Source organism: Haemaphysalis longicornis, unplaced genomic scaffold (assembly GCF_048455015.1).
Source record: "Haemaphysalis longicornis isolate Haplotype H1 unplaced genomic scaffold, Haemaphysalis longicornis Haplotype H1 scaffold_279, whole genome shotgun sequence".
Taxonomy (NCBI): domain Eukaryota; kingdom Metazoa; phylum Arthropoda; class Arachnida; order Ixodida; family Ixodidae; genus Haemaphysalis; species Haemaphysalis longicornis.
In genome coordinates, this window is record NW_027526328.1 from 43,901 (window position 1) to 62,462 (window position 18,562).

An 18,562-nucleotide genomic window follows, 5' to 3' on the forward strand; every position below is an offset into this window, starting at 1 on the left:
TCTGCACTTCCAACAGCTTTCACGTTCAGTTGAACGGCTTCAATTTTTGATACTTCGCAACCGGTGCGTGTTGAGTGCCTCTGGGGGGTGGGTGGACGCGGTGGGGGTGACGACAGTCCTCCCCTCCCTCGCAGACCCAGCGCGGGTGAACTTCACGCCGGCCTTCCAGTACATGCCGCTGAACCTGTCCGGGGTGGTGCGCTGCTACATCCAGGCCAACCCGGCCATCCAGTTCGTCACCTGGTTCAAGGACAACCGGCCCTTCGAGGCGTCCGCCCTCAACGGGGTGGTCAACCTGAGCAACGGCTCGCTCTTCTTCCAGCGGGTCTCCTACGAGCACCAGGGCCGCTACCTCTGCTCCCCCTTCAACATACACTCCACGGGTGGCTCCTCCGCCGTCATGGAGGTGCTCGTGCGCGGTCAGTGCCCGTGGCCAGAGCCAGGGTTTTCTCCTCACTGATTGCAAGCTCGCGAAAAGAGCGCCCGGACAAGACAATACAGTCGAACACGGATATATCGAACTCCAAGGGGATCGCGAAATTGTTCGATATATGAAAAATTTGATATAAAAAATATGGGCTCTGAGACCTCACCTATGGCGGACGATCACTTGTCGATCGTCGCATTCAAAAATGACAACTAATTCCGCAATCAGGACGCAACAGGACACTTTATTTCCATGAAAAAAAATCGCCTGTTTCTTCGTCCTGGAAATGAAATTAAAGACGCTGGTCTCGATCTTCTCGAGGCTGCACAACTAGAAAATTCCAGCAGTACGCTGCGCCTTCGCACACCACGCACAACACGCCCGCAAAAGAAGAACAGCGCGCACGTACCACAAGAACTTTGAAGGTAACAATTCCGAGCTGCTCGCGATGGTCATCTCCGAGAGAAACAGTGATCTCCGAAAGGTGCGGGACAACTCGCCAAACAGCAGCAACAGCAGCAAAATGCAAAAGAAGGAGGAGGCCACCAGCGCCTTCGTTCCCTCTTCCCTTTCCCGAGACGACATTGGGGGAAGACAGACCCAGAGAGAGAGAGAAAACAAAACTCGTTTTCGGCAAGCCGGGGAACGTACGCAGCCGCAAAAAAAAAAAAAAAAAGGACGTGCGCATTCGGGGCATCCCTACCTCGCACTGTCACATTTTCCGAGCGTTCGGGCTTGTGTGCCTAGAGAGATTTAGCATACCGGGCTCCGTCCGCTAACGCTACGGCGGCCGGTAGCGGGGCCCGACTGGGCAAGCGCAAATTCGTTCCGGTAGGGGGGATTAGTTTTGCGAGCCAGCCTTCGTCATGCCCGCGCATTCCTCTATATCCTCCTCAACCTCAATCGGGGGTGCAGCGACCGCCGAAGAGCACCTTCCAGCTCGCGCGGCATTCGATATAAGCAATGTCTCGAAAAATGCGGTTCGATATAGAAGTACGAATTCCTATACTTTTATACAGAATTTTCAAGGGGATAATTTATGAGTTCGATATAGACAATAATTCGGTATACCCGTGTTTGATATATCCGTGTTCGACTGTATATAGCCGCGTCCCGCTGTTACTCATTCTTCTCGTCTGTGCACTGTTTCCGCAAGTTTCCGTGAGATGAAACTATTCGGCACAGCGTACTTCTGCGGGAAAGCGCAAAATTATGTGCTTGTTGTTCTGTCGTCTCTGCCGTAATTTTGCGCTTTCTTGTAGAAGTTTGAAACTTCACCTAGTGTTCAAGGTGGTCAAAAGTTTAAATTTGAGGGTACAGTCGAGTCCGTTATAACGACACTGTTTATAGCAATATGTTGGATATAACGATGAACAGCTATGGCACCATTCACTTTTGTAGGCTTCCTGTGGTAAAATAAACTGCTCATTACAATGCCCTAGTGCCGCGCCATCTAGTACATCGATTGAATCCGGTTAGAGCATGCACTGAAAATGCAAGCTGCTGCTGGCCATCCGGCATGCTATGTGGGCTAAAGCACTGCTTGTGTTGATGATAATAAAGAGGCGGCTCGCATGGGCATGGGGGCACGGGTATAGCTCGCTCCTCACGCTCATGGCAGTGGCTCGTGTTCTGCCCCAGGAATCGGGCGATCGGCTGCTTGACTCTTTTCTCCCGTCACTTTCCGCGACATTCTGGTGCCGAAACCCGGGATCGAACCAGGCCTGATTTTAAGGCTGGGCCCTGCCTGAGTCCGCTTTATGAAGCCTAAGCCTGCTATATGAAGCCTGAGCCCGACCTGGGCCCATAACACGTAGCCCGGTCCTGTCATCTCGAGCCCAGGCAGTCACTTATTTTTAAGTCTATGGAGGACCCGTCTGTGCGGTACAAGGCCTAGACTTGTAGACTGAAGGAAATTTGTTAATTATATTTCGTTGTTTACTATATTTTGTAAACACAATAGGGGTGGGCCAAGGACTTGATGGAGGGATGAGCTACAAAAATTTGGGGGAAAGGGTGAACCTAGCTAACACACGACTGGAGATCTTTGGGAGAGGCCTTCGTCCTGCAGTGCACACAACCAGGTTGATGGGGACGACGATGATGATTTGGTTGAGTGTCTTCGTAGCAAGCAATCAGACGGAGCAATTAGTCTGTACAGCACGTCATGGATTGAAAGCCAAAATTTAGTGTTAGGTAGTGCACGTACTTTAGCTTCCACCGTCTTCAGTACACGTCACATTGGTGTAATAATAGTTCGTATTCCTACATCAAAGACACCATCACCTTTGATGATGAGATTCGTGGCAACGTCATGGTTGTCTCAGCCACAAGTTGGCATGCCGAAGTTTTTGGTGCCACATTTTGACCCACGAGCATGTACATGAATTAAAATGTTTTACCTGGAGTGGTTTCTGAACGGTGGTGTTTCTCTAGCAGGCGAGTTTGATTTCTGACCATGGCAGCTGCATTTCGATGGGTGCAGCATGTAAAACACGTGCACAGAGACAGAGTTGCAGAGCTGCAGGCTGTCCGAATTAATCCCTTCCCCAGCATTCCTTGTTATCGTATCTTTGGTATGTAATGCCGCAAAATATAAAATGCTGATGCAGTACATGAGATGGCATTACAATTACAGTTCAGTGTCTTTCAGACGTAGGAAAACATGTTTTTAAAACAGTGGGTGCAAGTAACATCAAGAAGCGCGTGGAAATAGGCTCGGGACATTCTTTTTAATGCGCTTTTCTACACTTCATGTCGGAAATATTAATGGCCAGGCCCATGAATTCAATTCCGAGAAATGCTTCTCAGGTCACCCAGGCTTTCTTGTCAGCCCGGGTTACCCACTTATAACAGTTATTGGCTATAGCAATGGATTTTCTTTGGCAATTGAATATTGTTACAAGTTGACTGGACGGTACATAGTTTTTTATAGTTGTTGTTCTTTTGCCTATTGTGTGGAAGTACAGCAGCCATTGGGCAGACAAAGAAGCCGATGGCAGTCTTGGCACGTTTCGAGAAGAAGAGGGGAGGCGCAGTGTTCTGTTGTGTTCCCCCCTGCAGAGCCCCCGATGTTCTCGGTGAAGCCCAAGGAGCTGTACCAGCAGCCGAGGAACACAGAGGTGACCATGCCCTGCGAGGGAAAGGGCCACCCGCCGCCCAGCATCTCGTGGAGGAGGGTGAGTCGGTTAATTAAGCGGGAGGCAGAAGAGCGTCCACCCCCTCCCCTCCGTCACCCCCGATTGTGGTTAAGCTCTGTTGTGTCACGAATTAGTGTCGCTTACGCACGTGTTAGGGTGCATCAGTAAATCTCACGACAGGTTTGACCGGAGTGAAAGCAGTGGCGGGACATGTGTAAAAACTTTCTTTCCCTCCCCTCTGCTGCGCTGCCTCCCAGGCGGACGGCAAGAAGCTGCCCAAGAACCGTCACAGCGTGAGCAAGGGCAAGCTGTCCATCCGGAGCCTGCAGAAGGAGGACCACGGCCGCTACGAGTGCGTGCTGCAGAACGACGTCGCCACCCTCGTCACCAGCACCCTGCTGCTCGTCGAGAGTGCGTGCTCTTGTGCCTTGTACACTGCTCTTGTACATTGGCGTCGCTCTGCCTGCCTACGCGCTAGTCAGCCCTCGTTGCTCTGCGCTGGAAATGTGGGGCTGTTGCGACTGCACGTTTCAGCTTGTACTTCTCTATTCGAATGCATGTGAGATTTTCTAGCCTGTTTTCTCAAAAAAAGGGTGCACGTTAGAGTCGAGGAAGCATTTTGTACTTCAGCACGTTTTAGGTCAACTTTTAGGACTTTCAGATCGACTTCACCTTTTATATCAATGGCTGTATAAACCCACATAGTAAGCAATTTGCACGCATAACAGTTGTAGCACAAATACAGGGTTCGCACAGGTCCTTGAAAACCTTGAAAACCCTTGAATTTAGAAGTGTCAATTTCAAGGCCTGGAAAGTCCTGGAATTTTTAAATGGTCCTTGAAAACCCTTGATTTTTTCCGGAGAGAATCAATGGCCTTGTCTTTTCACAAGAATTTGAAGTGTTTGTCGTGGATTTCAGGTGCTAACAAATGTAAAGAAACATTGTAACAATCAAGTTTCAGTGTATTGCGTGAAATTACAAGTTTGGTGGATTTTCATTATTACAAGGCAACATTGGGACCAGGCACTTGTCAATCTAATCCATGTCACAATACAATGCAGTGAAAGCCAGCTTCTGTTCTCTATCTTGCATCTTCCATCTAGTCTGTGGACGCTCGCTCCTTGCATGTTCGCTGTGCCTCATACGCTCTATCCGCGTTTGCTTTTACTTGCAAATGGTGGACGTGTACATTGTTCATCCTGCCTTGCAGCAACACTTGCTGAGTTAATTTCAGCTGATACTCTTGCTGACAAAGCAGGCAACATTAACTAAGTTTTGATATCAAACAGCCTCAGCAAACAGAAAAAGAAAAACCTCTAAATACCAGCCATGAAATAAAAACTAAAGTTGGGGGAGCATTCATGAACCCGTTAGCGCCTGTCTAAATGTGCACTAATGTGCTTAGGTATTTTGCAATAAAAAACTTTGCATTGTGTTGGAAAAGTTATAAATAATCCCATATAAAACGTTAGATGGGGACCTTGAAAATGTGTTTTCTGGTCCTTGAAAGTCCTTGAAAACCCTTGAATTTTTGCTTTTCAAGCCTGTACGAACCCTGAAATATTTTAGTGAACATAAACACAAAAAGATCACACATCAGTTCTTGGCATTTTGTGGCCATAATTTCCCTCGCACTGTTAAATTACAAATACTGCTACTGTACTTTAGCAACAGGCTGACTGAAAAATGGCTAGTAACCTCCCTGGATAGCTTGTGTCATCCTTAAAAACTTGGGTACAGCGCATTCTTGGATGTTCAATAAGTAACGGCACTGTTAGCCGTACTCATCTGCTGGGCCTAGTAAATATCTTCGCCGCCAGCAGTTCACTGTATATGATTCGGGAATGTGTGATTTTGCCCCGCTTCTATGTACAGCTGCGTAACAGGCAACACACGTGTCCCCCCTTTGCAGGCACCACACCGCATGCGCCCACCAACGTGTCGGTGAATACGAGCGCCTTTGCGGCCACCGTCTCCTGGCTGCCCGGCTACGATGGAGGACACCCGCAGACCTACGTCCTCTGGTGGGTGGCCACCCCTGCCTGCTTTCGGGCCTTCGTGCCAAGGTGTCGTATATGGGGCAGCAATGTACTGAAGCAAGGAGAGGCTTGGCTACATGCGTGCACGCATAGCTGGGCACTTGTGGTGATGAAGAGGCCGGTGGAAACTCGAGCAGCGGGATGCAGCAATCATTTCTGATCACAGATGTGTGTTGCAGGAGGGAGGGAGGGAGGGAGGGAGGGAGGGAGGGAGGGAGGGAGGGAGCGAGAGAGAGAGAGAGAGAGAGAGAGAGAGAGAGAGAGAGAGAGAGAGAGAGAGAGAGAGAGAGAGAGAGAGAGAGAGAGAGAGAGAGAGAGAGAGAGAGAGAGAGAGAGAGAGAGAGATTTTTAATGAGGTCTGGCGATGTTAGATAAGCCATAATGCCTATAGCTTGCTGTGCCAGATGAATGCGGTGGCAGTGATCACGGTAATGGGGGTGAGGTTGAAGAAGTGTTGACGAAGTGTCGCGCCTAACGGGCTGGCCCAATGGTGGCACTGCAGGTACCGGCTGGTTGGTCAGGGGGACGCGGAGTGGCGCACCATTCGGGTGTACCCCGACAACGCCATCACGCTCACCATCCACAACCTGCAGCCTGAGTCCTCCTACGAGTTCCAGGTGCTCTCCCGCAACGCCTTTGGGGACGGCCTCTACAGCGACATCGTGCGCGCAAACACCACCAGTGAGTTGCTGTCGGTTTGTGCTGGACCGGTATATCGTAGGGTGGCGGATGTTTTGACGCTGCCGAATACAGTTTGCTTTGATTTTCTTGTGAACCTCGGTGTTTGCACACTTGGACTATGCACGCATTATCAGTGATGCCGCTCCTGTGCCAAATGCGCCAAACTGCGTCAAACAAGGATTCTTGCATCACTCTGATAAAAAACTGTGGTTGATTCCTCTGTCAAAGGGATCGGTAAAACACGAAAGTGAAATGTGGAGTGAAATCTGCAGCTGAGCATGATTTGCGGGTCGGCGGCTGTCTTGTGGGTGTATTTGGCGAGCGACGTCCTGCTGGCGGGTCGCTTCAGCAAAGGCGTACTGGCGTCATTTCCATGACGGATATGGCATCATTGCAATGTTGGTGTATCCCGGCATAAAACACTTTCTTGTTAAAATGTAAAACCTGAAAACGAACAGCCCTAAGTATAACGTACTCTTTAGTACTAAAGGTTGCGCCCCGCGAGAAGACCCTGTGTGCAGGGGTGCGCCCTTTACAGGCTGCTTGCTTTGTTGTACTGGCGTCATGTCCATGACGGATATGACGTCACTGAAATAAAACTTTCTCGTGGTAAAATCTTTGAAATTGCGCCAAAGTGCTCCAAATTTACTGTCATGGCTTTAGAGAAAGACATTTCGTGCCAGTACCGCAACATTGAACGGGTCTGGAGGCGATGAGGAAGTGGAAAAAGCTACTGGAGACATTTACTGGCACTGTGGTCAGCCAGAGAGATAGCAGAAGGGGTGCACAGTGGCATGTAGAGCCGCTAGATAAGCCTGCTTTTAGCGGCTGTAGTGGCATGCGGTTCTCTGGGCCGCTGTCAGTAACGGTCACAAGATGACTTTTTACTAGCACTATTTCGTAGTGTGCCAACTGTAGAAGAGTACGATGCAATGCAGAAACGTTTCATTTATTCACCTTTGCCCTCGAGTTCCGCTTCAGTGTGCGTGCTTGGCCAACACTGCAGCGCACCGAAAACACCGTCAGTTTGCACACTAAAACTGGTGAGAGCTCCTTCGGGTTCGGATCTTATCCATGCAAAGGACAAATAATTATGGCACGGAAAAGTCGAACTGTAATGCCTTGATGGCTTAAAAGTACCGCTGCTAACATTTGCGTTGCCATCCTTAACCCTAAATTTGCATAACGTACGCCCGCACGCAGTTGCAGAGTGGCGCTGATGTTCCCTGATTAAACTTGGGTCTGCTTGTCGTTAAGCTCGTTTTTTTTTACATAGCCTCCTTGCAAAAAATGTGCTTCCTTTGGAATGACGCTGCTGCTTTCAAATTGTATGCAGAAGCACTGAGCAGCAGTGCGGTATGCTCAATCAGCACGCCACTGCCTGTGAGGCTTGTGTTACGTGGCTGCTCTACGGATTAAAAGTCACTGAATGTTCGGTTTTTGGTGAACTTTTGAGGCTGCCTCAAAAAATTATATTAGTTGCTCCAAACTGCTCCAAAAGCCTTGTTTTGTGCTCCAAAAACTGCTTCAAATTGTTGAACATGAGGGGCTCCGCTGTATGGGCTTGTTCACACAGCTGCAGCGTTGTGTGAAAAGGGCAATATTGATGAGTAATTTTTGAAAAATTTCAACTCACTTAAAAATGCGAAAGTGTGGTGCTGTGCATTGAATCCAAGAGCAGTAACTAATCGGAAGTTATTTCAACGTCTGATGATTCGCTTGCCTTTAAAATAAAGAAGATAATGGAGCTAGGTGTCTCTTGAATAGCATAAACAACCATGGGACTTCCTTTCGAGGTCGAACATACCTCTGTTATGGATGTACCAGAGATGTAATCATCATCATCATCAGCCTATCTATGCCCACTGCATGGCAAAGGCCTCCCCCATGGATCTCCAATTATCCTGGTGCTGTACTAACTGCAACCAATTCATCCCTGTAAATTTCTTGGTCTCATCTGCCCACCTAACTTTCTGTCGCCCCCTTCCATGCTTGCCTTGTCTAGGGATCCACTCTGTTACCCTTAAAGGGGCCATGAAGACAAAACACAAGTTTGGTTCACTTGAAAGATTGCCTCGTTAGAATCATATTGTCACGAAGCCAAGGACGGCGTACCGCAAAAACCCGCGTATAATACGGACCTGCGTATAATACGAGGTGTAATTCGGGGACAGTAAAATCAGAAAAAAAGTTTTCATCCGCATATAATGCGAGGTAAGGAGCACAGAAAACATTTATTTGCACTGCAGTTACCGTTCAGTCATTGACAGTTCTTGCTGGCACTGTCTCCCAACGTCCGTTCAGTCATCTTCAGGTTCGCTGCCGCTGCCTCCTGAAGTTGCCTTGTCGGTAATGTCTTCCCACAGAAAGTGGTCCTCACCATTAAGGGCGTTCCAGATGCCCATTTCTTAAAAGAGCGACTGACGAGCTCCTTTTGGATGCTGGCCCACGCATCCGCGATCCAGCCACAAAGCACCGCTGGAGAAGCCCGCGTCAGCCATCCGGTAGCTGTCACTTACGGGTCTCCTGACCTCATCCACCCTTGGTAGCAGAACCTGATGTAATCTTTGAAAGGCTTGTTGATGCAAACGCCTAGCGGTTGCAGCTGGGATGTCATTCCTCCTGGAACGACAATGAGTTCGGTGCGGGGTTCGCGCAACTACTTCTTCACGGAATCGGCCAGGTGGCAGCGAAAGGCGTCCAACACGAGCACTGACGGGAACCCCCAACAGTGCTCCAGGCCGCCAACACCACACAGACTTTATCCAGTCAAGCAGCAGTTGCTTTCTCCACCCGCGAATGCTGCCTTCGGTGACGCCGAACTGCCGTCCTGCGGCGCAATTCCTGATGGTCTCGGCACATAAAATAACTTTTCTTTTAATTGCAGCCGAATACTGCCTTCGTGCACCCGACATCATGATAGACTTGTGGTGAACGTGCCGATGCTTCGCGTGGTCAAAACAATCAAAATGGCGCCGGCTGAGAGAAGCAGCAGCCAGCTAATGCCACCGCAAGATGGCGCACCCTCCGCTAAAACCGAAACCAAAAGTGCAAATTTTTGGCGGAAAACTTTGGGATCCACATATAATACGAGGCACAAATTTTACATAGTAAAATTTGGAAAAAAACCTCGTATTATACGCGGGTTTTTTACAGTAGTTGTTTTGGAAAAGAAAAAAGTTTATTGGAGCGAACTTGTGCTCCCCTAACAACTCAAAAGAATACAGAGGCGGCGAGGCAGCAGTCAACAAAGTGACGTGCGTCGGCGAGCGTAGCAGAAGCGAATGCCGAGACGTCTGCTCTGCAGGCTTTTTATCTTTCGGCGCGCGGGATTCTCGAACCATTGATTCGCATCGAGAACATTGTAGATCCAAGATTATTCCGGGCTGTTAGATCGGAATGCTCTCCCTATCAGAAGAGATAATACATGCGGCACAGAAAGAAAGAATGGAACACGCGCTTCCCTTGGCACAGAGACAACACAGACCAGCGCAGCCGGGCGGTAAAAGCAAAACACAAATAAACAAACTGAATGCATGGTTCGCTGCAATATCGACACCAGTTTTAACACACACTTCGCTCAAATAAGCTATATAATTAGGAAAAAAGGGAATGGCCATGCGACCCACTAGCTCATTTCCCGCAACTGAACCACTGATGTCATACCAGCCAGCTCTGCAATTGGCGGAAGCCAATGAAAGCAAACGCAAATTAGGCAGAGCTTACAAGCTTGCCGAACGAGCTATTTGCGCTTAAATTTAGGGCACATTCTTTTTATAGCAGTAAGAATGGGGGGAATGAACAGTGGAAGTTACGAAAGCACACGTAAACATAGAAGTGCCGATGCGTATTGTTGTTGGTACTGCGTGCACTATGCTTGTTTTAGCTGCACAGAAGTTCGCCGTTTTCGAGTTGTCTTGCACGCACTGGTTGATTGGCGTAAGCGACGTTGTCTTACGTGACCCTGTTTGTCCATGTTTCACGAAACGATTACTTTCTACAGTAGCAAAAACAAGTCAGGTGCAAATACAATAAAAAAACAAAGAAACGGCAGACAGCGGTCCGTGCTTGAGTACGGTGGCACCACCTGGGAAGACTGGCGGCAACCAGCGCTGCAACCGAATCACGCAGTGCAAGTTCGTTTGTATACACGCGCTTATGACTTCATTGCTGACGTCCCGAAAATGCATGATCTGGCGGGAGAATTGAAATTTTAGCCTAAATTGATTAATTTCTCAGTGAATACAGCATCATTTGCTGCCGCAGAAGCGCTGAAGACACTATAAAACACGAAATCTTTTGAATAAAACAAACTTGTATTTTGTCTGCATGGTCTCTTTAATGACCAATGGTTATCTTGCCTTCACATTACATGCCCTGCCCACACCCATTTCTTCTCAATTTCCACTAGTATGTCCCTAATGTGTCCAGGGGTGTATGTTCACTTAAAAGCTGCCATTCAGACACCCCATAAACTACAGCAACTGCTTGGGTAATTAAACTTATTACAGTCCCAGCACTCCCTTACTTTATGCCACACTTGGTGCGGATGTTACAAACAGGAATGTCCCATTCTTTAACAGCGGGATTTGCTTAGAGGCAACTGACATTCTCTCTGCGGCAATGTGTAGCTTGAAACGCGATGAAGAAGCGAGATGTTGACTGTCTTCTGGTCTGTGCCCCTCCCTTTCGCAGAGTGGAACTACATCGAAGGTGCCTACCCAACGGATGCCTATGGCTCCACCTACATTCCTACCGTGAACAGGACCCCCACAGGTAGGGGCCACTCATTGGCGCTGACGTGTCTTCTCCCCCCGCCGTCCTTTCAAACTCCGTGGCTGCTCCGCGTTGGTGATAGGTACTCTGCCGGTGCACAGCAAAGGCAAAGGCATCGCTTTGTGAGAGTTTAGACAGGGGGTTAGCAAACTTAAGCAACATTCGCTTGTTTGGGGAATGATTTCAGCTGGCTCGTTTGCATTGTGTTCAGCGCCATTGTTGAGAGCATATGTGGGAAAAGGGCGGGATGTTAATCAAGCTATGTACAGCAAACATCTGGTACAATGGTGATGTTCAAGTTGATTCGAGTCTCGGCATATGGGCATACGTTACAGATATGATGTACTTTAACCACTGTGTGGGAATCCCTGCGTTCAGGTGGCTGACAGCGAATGGAATTACAGCAAAATGTCTTGGCTTTCAAATGATATGTTAGAGAACGTCATAACTGCAGCCTGCTGTTGCAAGGTCCATGACTAGCAAAGCAGCCATGAGCTTCAGTGACCATTAGTTGAGCTCGGCAGATACGGCGCATATACCAAGCAATGCGTTTTTTTTTATTTGCTTGTTGCAGACCACCTATGGGCATAGGTCGCGCGCAAAGCTTCGCGTTTTTTGGTCAAAGCGAAGGCCGAGCACGTACTTTCGCTAGTATCATTGCGGGCTAGCTTGCGTTGAAGCTGGTCACAGAAGCACTTAACACGCTGCCCTGATGATCAGCCCTTGTATGTCCTGAAATATATGGAAGGCCTTGTCACCACGTCTTATTGTTTTCCTCACTTGTTCACCACCTGTCATGCTGTCACCACTTTACTCACCTTCGCTCTTTCTTTCATGTTTTTCGTTTAAATTCCTTTCATTAAGCACCTCGTTACTGCCCTCGTTGAACCTCGTTCACCTCAATGTTTCACAGCACTGTTTTTTTCCCCCCTCGGTCTGGACTTGACTTGACTGGGAATCGTTGATTCTATCACCTTATTTTTAGATGAGCCTATGTGGTCTGCCTGCAGTTGCATGACCCCAGTGTTCATGAGCTACCTTCAAAAGGCTGCAAAGTGACTGTGAAAAAAAAAAAAGGGAGACAAAAGAATAACCACTGGTCCGACTGAATTGCTCCCACTTGGTTTTTTTTCATTCTTTGGTGGTAATGGGAAAGGGTAGTGTCACTAGATAGGGTTACAGAGTATCGGCACTTTTTTCTCCTATTGTTCCGTGCTGCCGCCGTGATCATTGGTCAGTTCGCATCACGTGACATTTGTTTACACCGAGACGGTTCGTGGGCAGCGCCATATTGTTTATACGTTTTCTGTCGGCCAACTGTGATAGTCTCGGGTTGCCCTGCCTGCTCTGCGGTTGCGTGCGACGTTGAGGTCGTTCCGAATGTGAATCAAAGATACTGCGCTTCGCAGAATTCCAGCTGCAGAAGTGTATCCCAAGTTGCTGCGTTTTCGGCAGTGTTGTTTAGAAATGACCTCGGCGAAGTTAGCGGTGAGGCCACAGAAACGGCAATCTGGCGACACTGATAAACACCAAAATGGCCGCCGTTGCTCACTTGCGTGCCTCAGTCGCGGCACTCTGTATCTTATCTAGTGACACTAGGAAGGAAGGGAACTGTGTGTTCTATAGCTCCTGGTCCTTCTTCTGTGTCATGGCTCTCTTGTCTGTGTATGTGTGTGCGTGCTTTCGTTGTTCTCTCTCTCCCTCCCCCTCCTCCTCCCCCTGCACCCCCTCTCCCGTGCTGCTGCCCAACGCATGATGCCGCAGGGCGCATGAGACGCCAGCAGAGCCACTGTGTTCCCGATCCCCTTCTGCCCCGAAATGGCCGAGGGTGTTGGTGTGGATGGTCTTCCACTACTGCTCTCGGGCAACCTCTCTCTCTCCCTCCCCATCTCTCTGTGACAGCCTGTCTGTCAGTGGAGTTAGCAAAAGGCTTGTTTCTCAGCTATGGCCGAACAGCGGCCACGTCTGGGGCCGTTGTATCGCAATCGCACGATCGTTCGGGGCTGACAAGTGAGCCATGAGAAGATGGGTGCACATGGTGGTATCACATGGGGTTGGGAAGCTCGGCTGTCTGATGTTCCCGCTTTTAAGTTGTTTTTGCTCTGCCGTGTGTTCCTGAGACGAATATTTTGCAAGTTTCCCAACTCTGTATGCTGGTTTAGAGAGGGTTCGAGGGAAGCCAGCACATGCCAGCCTTGAAGAATAATGCGCGACACCTTTGCCACGTGTTAAACAAAAGTAAGAAAAGTTGTTACTCTTTTAAGATATATTTGCATCTCATGGTGGTCCTGATACTGCCCCTCAGAGACCTTTGTTTCAGTAATTCCTTTGACTCTGTATCCATTGCATCAGTCTTTTCTTTTTTGACTTTGATTCCTTTTCTGTTGCTTCATTCTTTGTCTACAGTGCAATCCACTTATAACGATAATAACAAAACCAGAAAATCTGATCGCTATACCGATTGTATATTTGGACCTGCAAAAATAGAAAAAGCACATGTACTTCCCCATGGATGTTCTTAGTTACTCAACAGGTTGGTTGAATCGGGTTGAACAGTGCGAGTCGCAGTAAAGAACACTTTATAACAGGGTACATGAATAAGAAAAAGATTATTTACTACGCTTAAAAAAGTCTGAAATGTGCACTTGCTTGAGCGGCAGCTCAAGCTTGACAGTTGCTGTGCAGTTGTTGCCTGGACGCTTGCAATAGTCCTTTAGTGTGCATGAAGCCAATCAGCATCTGTGTGGACTTTGGGAAGACATGGGAGCTGGGGTGGTGGTCGCAAACGATCCAGTCGTGAGCGGTCAAGAACCACTGGTAAAGAGACTCTTCGACATTGCCGTACAGGAGATCTATGACCCTGTTTCGCTGGTCGTCGAGGCTGCTGGTGCCGGTCTTGCAGAAATCTCCAGCTTTGATGATGATTGAAACCGCCAACTGCAAAGGCCCGTAATTTTCTGCGAGGCTTTCAACCTTCAAATGCTATCGGAAATCCCAATGAATTTGCTGCTTCAGCGCGAGAGATATTGCCTTGCGCCATTGCGCTTAGTCAGCGCCATCTTTGCGATTGCGATGATGGTAGTGCTTGATCCCTAAGGCCACACGTAATGCCCCTTCGCAGATTTCTCCACGCTGGTCCATTTGGCGAACTTGCGACAAGTTTTCGCGTCATTCTCTTCAAACTGTTTCATTTTTTATCAAACTTGCAGACAAATTTTTGTGGTAAACACTTTCCGGGTGGCCAGAATTACGTACTGTATCCGACATGTCGCTGATACTTGCATCGCTATACTATATGGTTTATTTTTACATAGGGACACTGGGAAAATTTAGAAATCTAAGGAATTTTATCGTTGTAAGCGACATATTATTATATTTCGCATCATTATAAGTGGATTGCACTGTATATGGATACCTTCCGTTTTATGAAAAGGCATGGAACAGGTTGCTCTTGCAGCAACACGCAATTGCAGGCGCATGTGCTGCAGGTAATACTATACCTTTTCATGTATAACCTGCACCAATAAGTAGAGTTGTGTGCGAGTAATAGGCTAATTCTGCCCCTAAATGCAGCCTCACCACAACACATGATGCGCCACAATGCGTATGTCGTCACCTCATTGCAATCTTCCTCTTACTGGCTTGCTGCTTGAAGCAAAAATATGGTGAACTTTTACTGTCTAGTCGATATCCTATGTCGATGTGCGATATCCTATGTTTATTGCGAGCGTACTTGTCCTACCAAGGTAAGACATCATCCTGCATCATCGTAAAGGATGAAATAACAAATGCCGGCCCTGAAACAAGCAGAAGGGGAGCCTCTAACAACCTAATAGTTATCTACAAGTGATGAGCTCTTAAAACAGTATAATTTTCTGGTTGCAGTCCCCCCCGTCCACAGCACTCTTTATGCATAAATTAAATGAAAGAATTTTAATTCATAGAATGATAGAAGTTAGAAGTGTGATTTGTGTGTCAATCTAAGTGGATGCTTCTACCATCTTTGCTTACATGGTCTGCTACAAGCATATCATAGATAATATGGATGTACAAACAAAAACAGCCAGATCGATGTTTCCTACCGCTGCTGTGGAGCGACGTCAGTTTATATGCAAGCGCTTTTCAGAGAAGAACTTTGTATGTATTGTAAAACTGTGATCTAAGGGTATACACATTTGTTGGTGCTGCCTTAATAGAGCACAAGTTAGCCAACTGCCATCTTACAGTTGGTATTACGAAATGATGCTCTGCTGCTAGAACAGTTTTGCTGCATTACTTTGTAGCCATGCCATTTATTACTGTTTTCAGAAGGGAACAAAAAAAAGATCCACATTACTGTTGGGCAAAATATACGTAGCAGCTGTTGAAGAACATGGTGCTACCATGTAATGCTTCTGTAAGGTCTGCATCCCCTTCTTTTTTCAACAGTTTGCGAAGGTTTGGTGGGATGTGGTTCTTACGCAAATGAATAGTATGTCGGTTATATACAGCCCCTCTGATAACAGTACCCGAGGAGAAGTTATGCAGTCATGGCATCATATGACGCCTGTCGTATGGAGCATTTATGCACCCTACAAGCATTTATTTACATCATGGCCATCATTGCTTCTGATTAAAACTTTTTGGGATTGCTAGCACAGATTTTTTTTAAGACGAAAAGCAAACAACAAAATGAGTACATAGCAATAATCTGTCACTGCTCAGTGTTAGCTTTCACTAACAAAATGAGTACATAGCAATAATCTGTCACTGCTCAGTGTTAGCTTTCACTAACAAAATGAGTACATAGCAATAATCTGTCACTGCTCAGTGTTAGCTTTCACTAACAAAATGAGTACATAGCAATAATCTGTCACTGCTCAGTGTTAGCTTTCACTAACAAAATGAGTACATAGCAATAATCTGTCACTGCTCAGTGTTAGCTTTCACTTTCCTCCTGCTTCCAAGCACACCCACAGCTTGGTTGCAGGCCTCCATGGCTATTTCTGCAGTCCCAAGTACTTGCTAACGCAATGTTACTTGAATACTAAAAGCAAGCACAAAAATGCGGTTACCTTTCTGTACAACATTTGTGTTACTGCATGGTATCAACGTGGCTGCTCCTCCACTTCTCTCCTGCTTCCAAGAAGAAGCTTATCCTCTGCAAGAGCTAATTGGCCTAAGGGCTGCAGGCCTGCACAACTATCTCCACGATGCCATGTGCACGATCTTTGTCCTGACTAGAGGCCATAAGACTTTTCTAGATAACCATAGCCCCCTGCTTTGTTGTGTAAAGGTTGGTTAAGGTAACACTGAGCTGTGAGGGAACAGATTCTTGTTTTATGACTGTGTTTTTACTTTTTGAGATGGTAGTTTTGGGATGCTGCTGTTACACAGATGCAGCCCTTACACTTGCATGTACAGCAGTTGCAGCAACGCTGATCTGAACACTTGCCCTGGAGGCTGGTTAACTCACACTTTGCAAGGCATGCATCTCTTAATCGGGGTGGCCCTTGGCTCCTCTGGCCATTGGCTTGTCTTCCGTGTCCGCGACCTTCTCTCTCTCTCTTCCACCGCCGGCCACTGGGTCCAGGGGCAGAGCCCCACGGCCTGATGTGCAGCCTCTTCTTCTCCCCCTGGCTCCCCCCCTCCCCCCTCGCACGCGCCCCCGTCCCCGCTGCCAGGTCCCAAGCCGTCGGCTCCACGCAACGTGACGGTGCGCGAGACGTCTGCTGGGGTACTGGTCACGTGGCAGCCGCCGCCGAATTCGTCCGTGCCGATTGCCTTCTACTGCGTCGAGTACCGGTCCCCGGACAAGCCCTGGGCACGCAGCACCAACATCATGACCGGGAGCGAGTACACCAGTCAGTGCACCCCCACCACACCGACATTGCCCTCTCTCCCCTTGTTACCAGTCCAGTTACCGTGGTTTCTCTCTCTTGCGACTGTATATTTGTCACAAATACCATTGAAGTTGAAGTTTATTGAAGAGTAACCATACATAAAAGATGGACAAAAACGGACATTACATGAGGAGGTCCCACAGTAAGAACTGCCGGAGGGACCTCCTAACACATCATTGCATGATATGCAGCGGACAGCTTGCTAATTCAGAGTTGTTGAGCTTATGCCCTTTAGTCCATTTATTGTGTGCCTGTTCTTCTTATCCACTGTACTTAAAATTTACTCTAGTCTAGGCCCTACACCATGTGGGTGAGGGGACGAGCTACTCTCGCGGGTTAGAAGTGAGTGAGCTTTAATTGTGTTGGCACCAATAAGCTTTTGGTGGGCTCTTCATGAGGCACCTTGTTGCATCTCACTGCTTTCTCAAACGTATCATAAATGGTGCGTATGGAGCGCGCCAAATGCGTACCGAGCATGGTGGTTTCACATGTGAGCACAGAGACCGCACATCCAGCAGTCGCAAGAGAAAGTGATGCGAGAGGGAGAAACACTCGCTACGGTGGCTCAGTGGCCAAGGCGTTGTACTACTGGGTTAAAGATGTGGGTTCTATCAGGGCGGTGGCCATTTCTCTGACGGAGGCAAAGAAAAACACCCATGCGTCGAGGTTTTAATGCACTGGTATCCCCACTGGTATCCCCTGGGAGCCTATGTTATTCCACAGCCCAGGTGTGGCTTCATCGCCTAGGACCACGAAAATGCTTGAGGGAGAGAGGGAAAGCTAGCAAGTCTTCGTATTGCCATGAGCAGCATAGCTGCACAATGCTGGGAATACTGTGCGAGGAAAGTGAACCGTGAAAGGGGTAGAATATGAAAATTTCTACTTGTATAGGCTACTTTTATTTTCTATATTCTACTTTATATTCTGCTTTTATATTCTACTTTTCATATTAGAATATGAAAAGTTCTTCTTTTATATTCTACTTTTATTTTTCCGTATTCTACTTGTATATTCTACTTTTCGTTTTCTACACCGGGTGGGGCAGAATATGCAAAGTAAAATATGAAATATGACTCAGTAATGACTCAGAATATGACTCAGTAAAGAAGGAACTGTTATGGGAAGGGATTGCTGTGGATGTGATCATTGGGAAGGAGGATCTTGCAAAGGACATGTAGATTGGTGCAGGTATAGTATAGGAGGATTGCTTAGACAAGCAAATGGCAGAGGGGAAGAAGTAGATGCGCCCTTCCTGTTTTGTTGCTGACAAATGTCCAAGTGTGATTTCGCACAGATGTGGCTTGATTGGAATCAGCTGTGATGCCCGGGGTGTAGGCAATAGTAGGGCGGCGGGATTTCATTGGGACAGGTGCACGTGCGACTTTATAAAAATGTTCAGGTTAGTTTAGTGGGCCCTGTGGGAATATGTTAAGCATCAGTGTGTATAGAATTAGGTGCGAAAAGCTTTTTTCTTATGCGAGAGGCATTAGTAATAAAAGAAAGCAATTAATTGCGGAGTTGTTGCCGTGCATGCCCGCACACCTGTACAGCTAGTGTCAGTCACTGTCTTTGTTGTGGTTGCAGTGGGAATTAAGTATTTTCGGGAATGAGCTGCT

The 18,562-nt window shown here is 47.7% G+C and overlaps 1 protein-coding gene across 2 annotated transcripts in view; it reads left to right on the forward strand.

Annotated features, from left to right (window-relative positions):
* The window catches only part of LOC144172950 (protein turtle-like), an 82,992-nt gene that overhangs the window by 38,512 nt on the left and 25,918 nt on the right, over positions 1-18,562 (forward strand). The window contains exons 7-13 of one of the 2 annotated variants that reach the window (XM_077701544.1): positions 135-419; positions 3,491-3,606; positions 3,825-3,978; positions 5,481-5,592; positions 6,110-6,288; positions 10,984-11,064; positions 16,665-16,907. In XM_077701544.1, coding sequence (XP_077557670.1) covers positions 135-419; positions 3,491-3,606; positions 3,825-3,978; positions 5,481-5,592; positions 6,110-6,288; positions 10,984-11,064; positions 16,665-16,907 — 1,170 coding nt within the window. The remainder of the gene's footprint in view (positions 1-134; positions 420-3,490; positions 3,607-3,824; positions 3,979-5,480; positions 5,593-6,109; positions 6,289-10,983; positions 11,065-16,664; positions 16,908-18,562) is intronic. The other variant, XM_077701545.1, reaches the window with a different exon arrangement.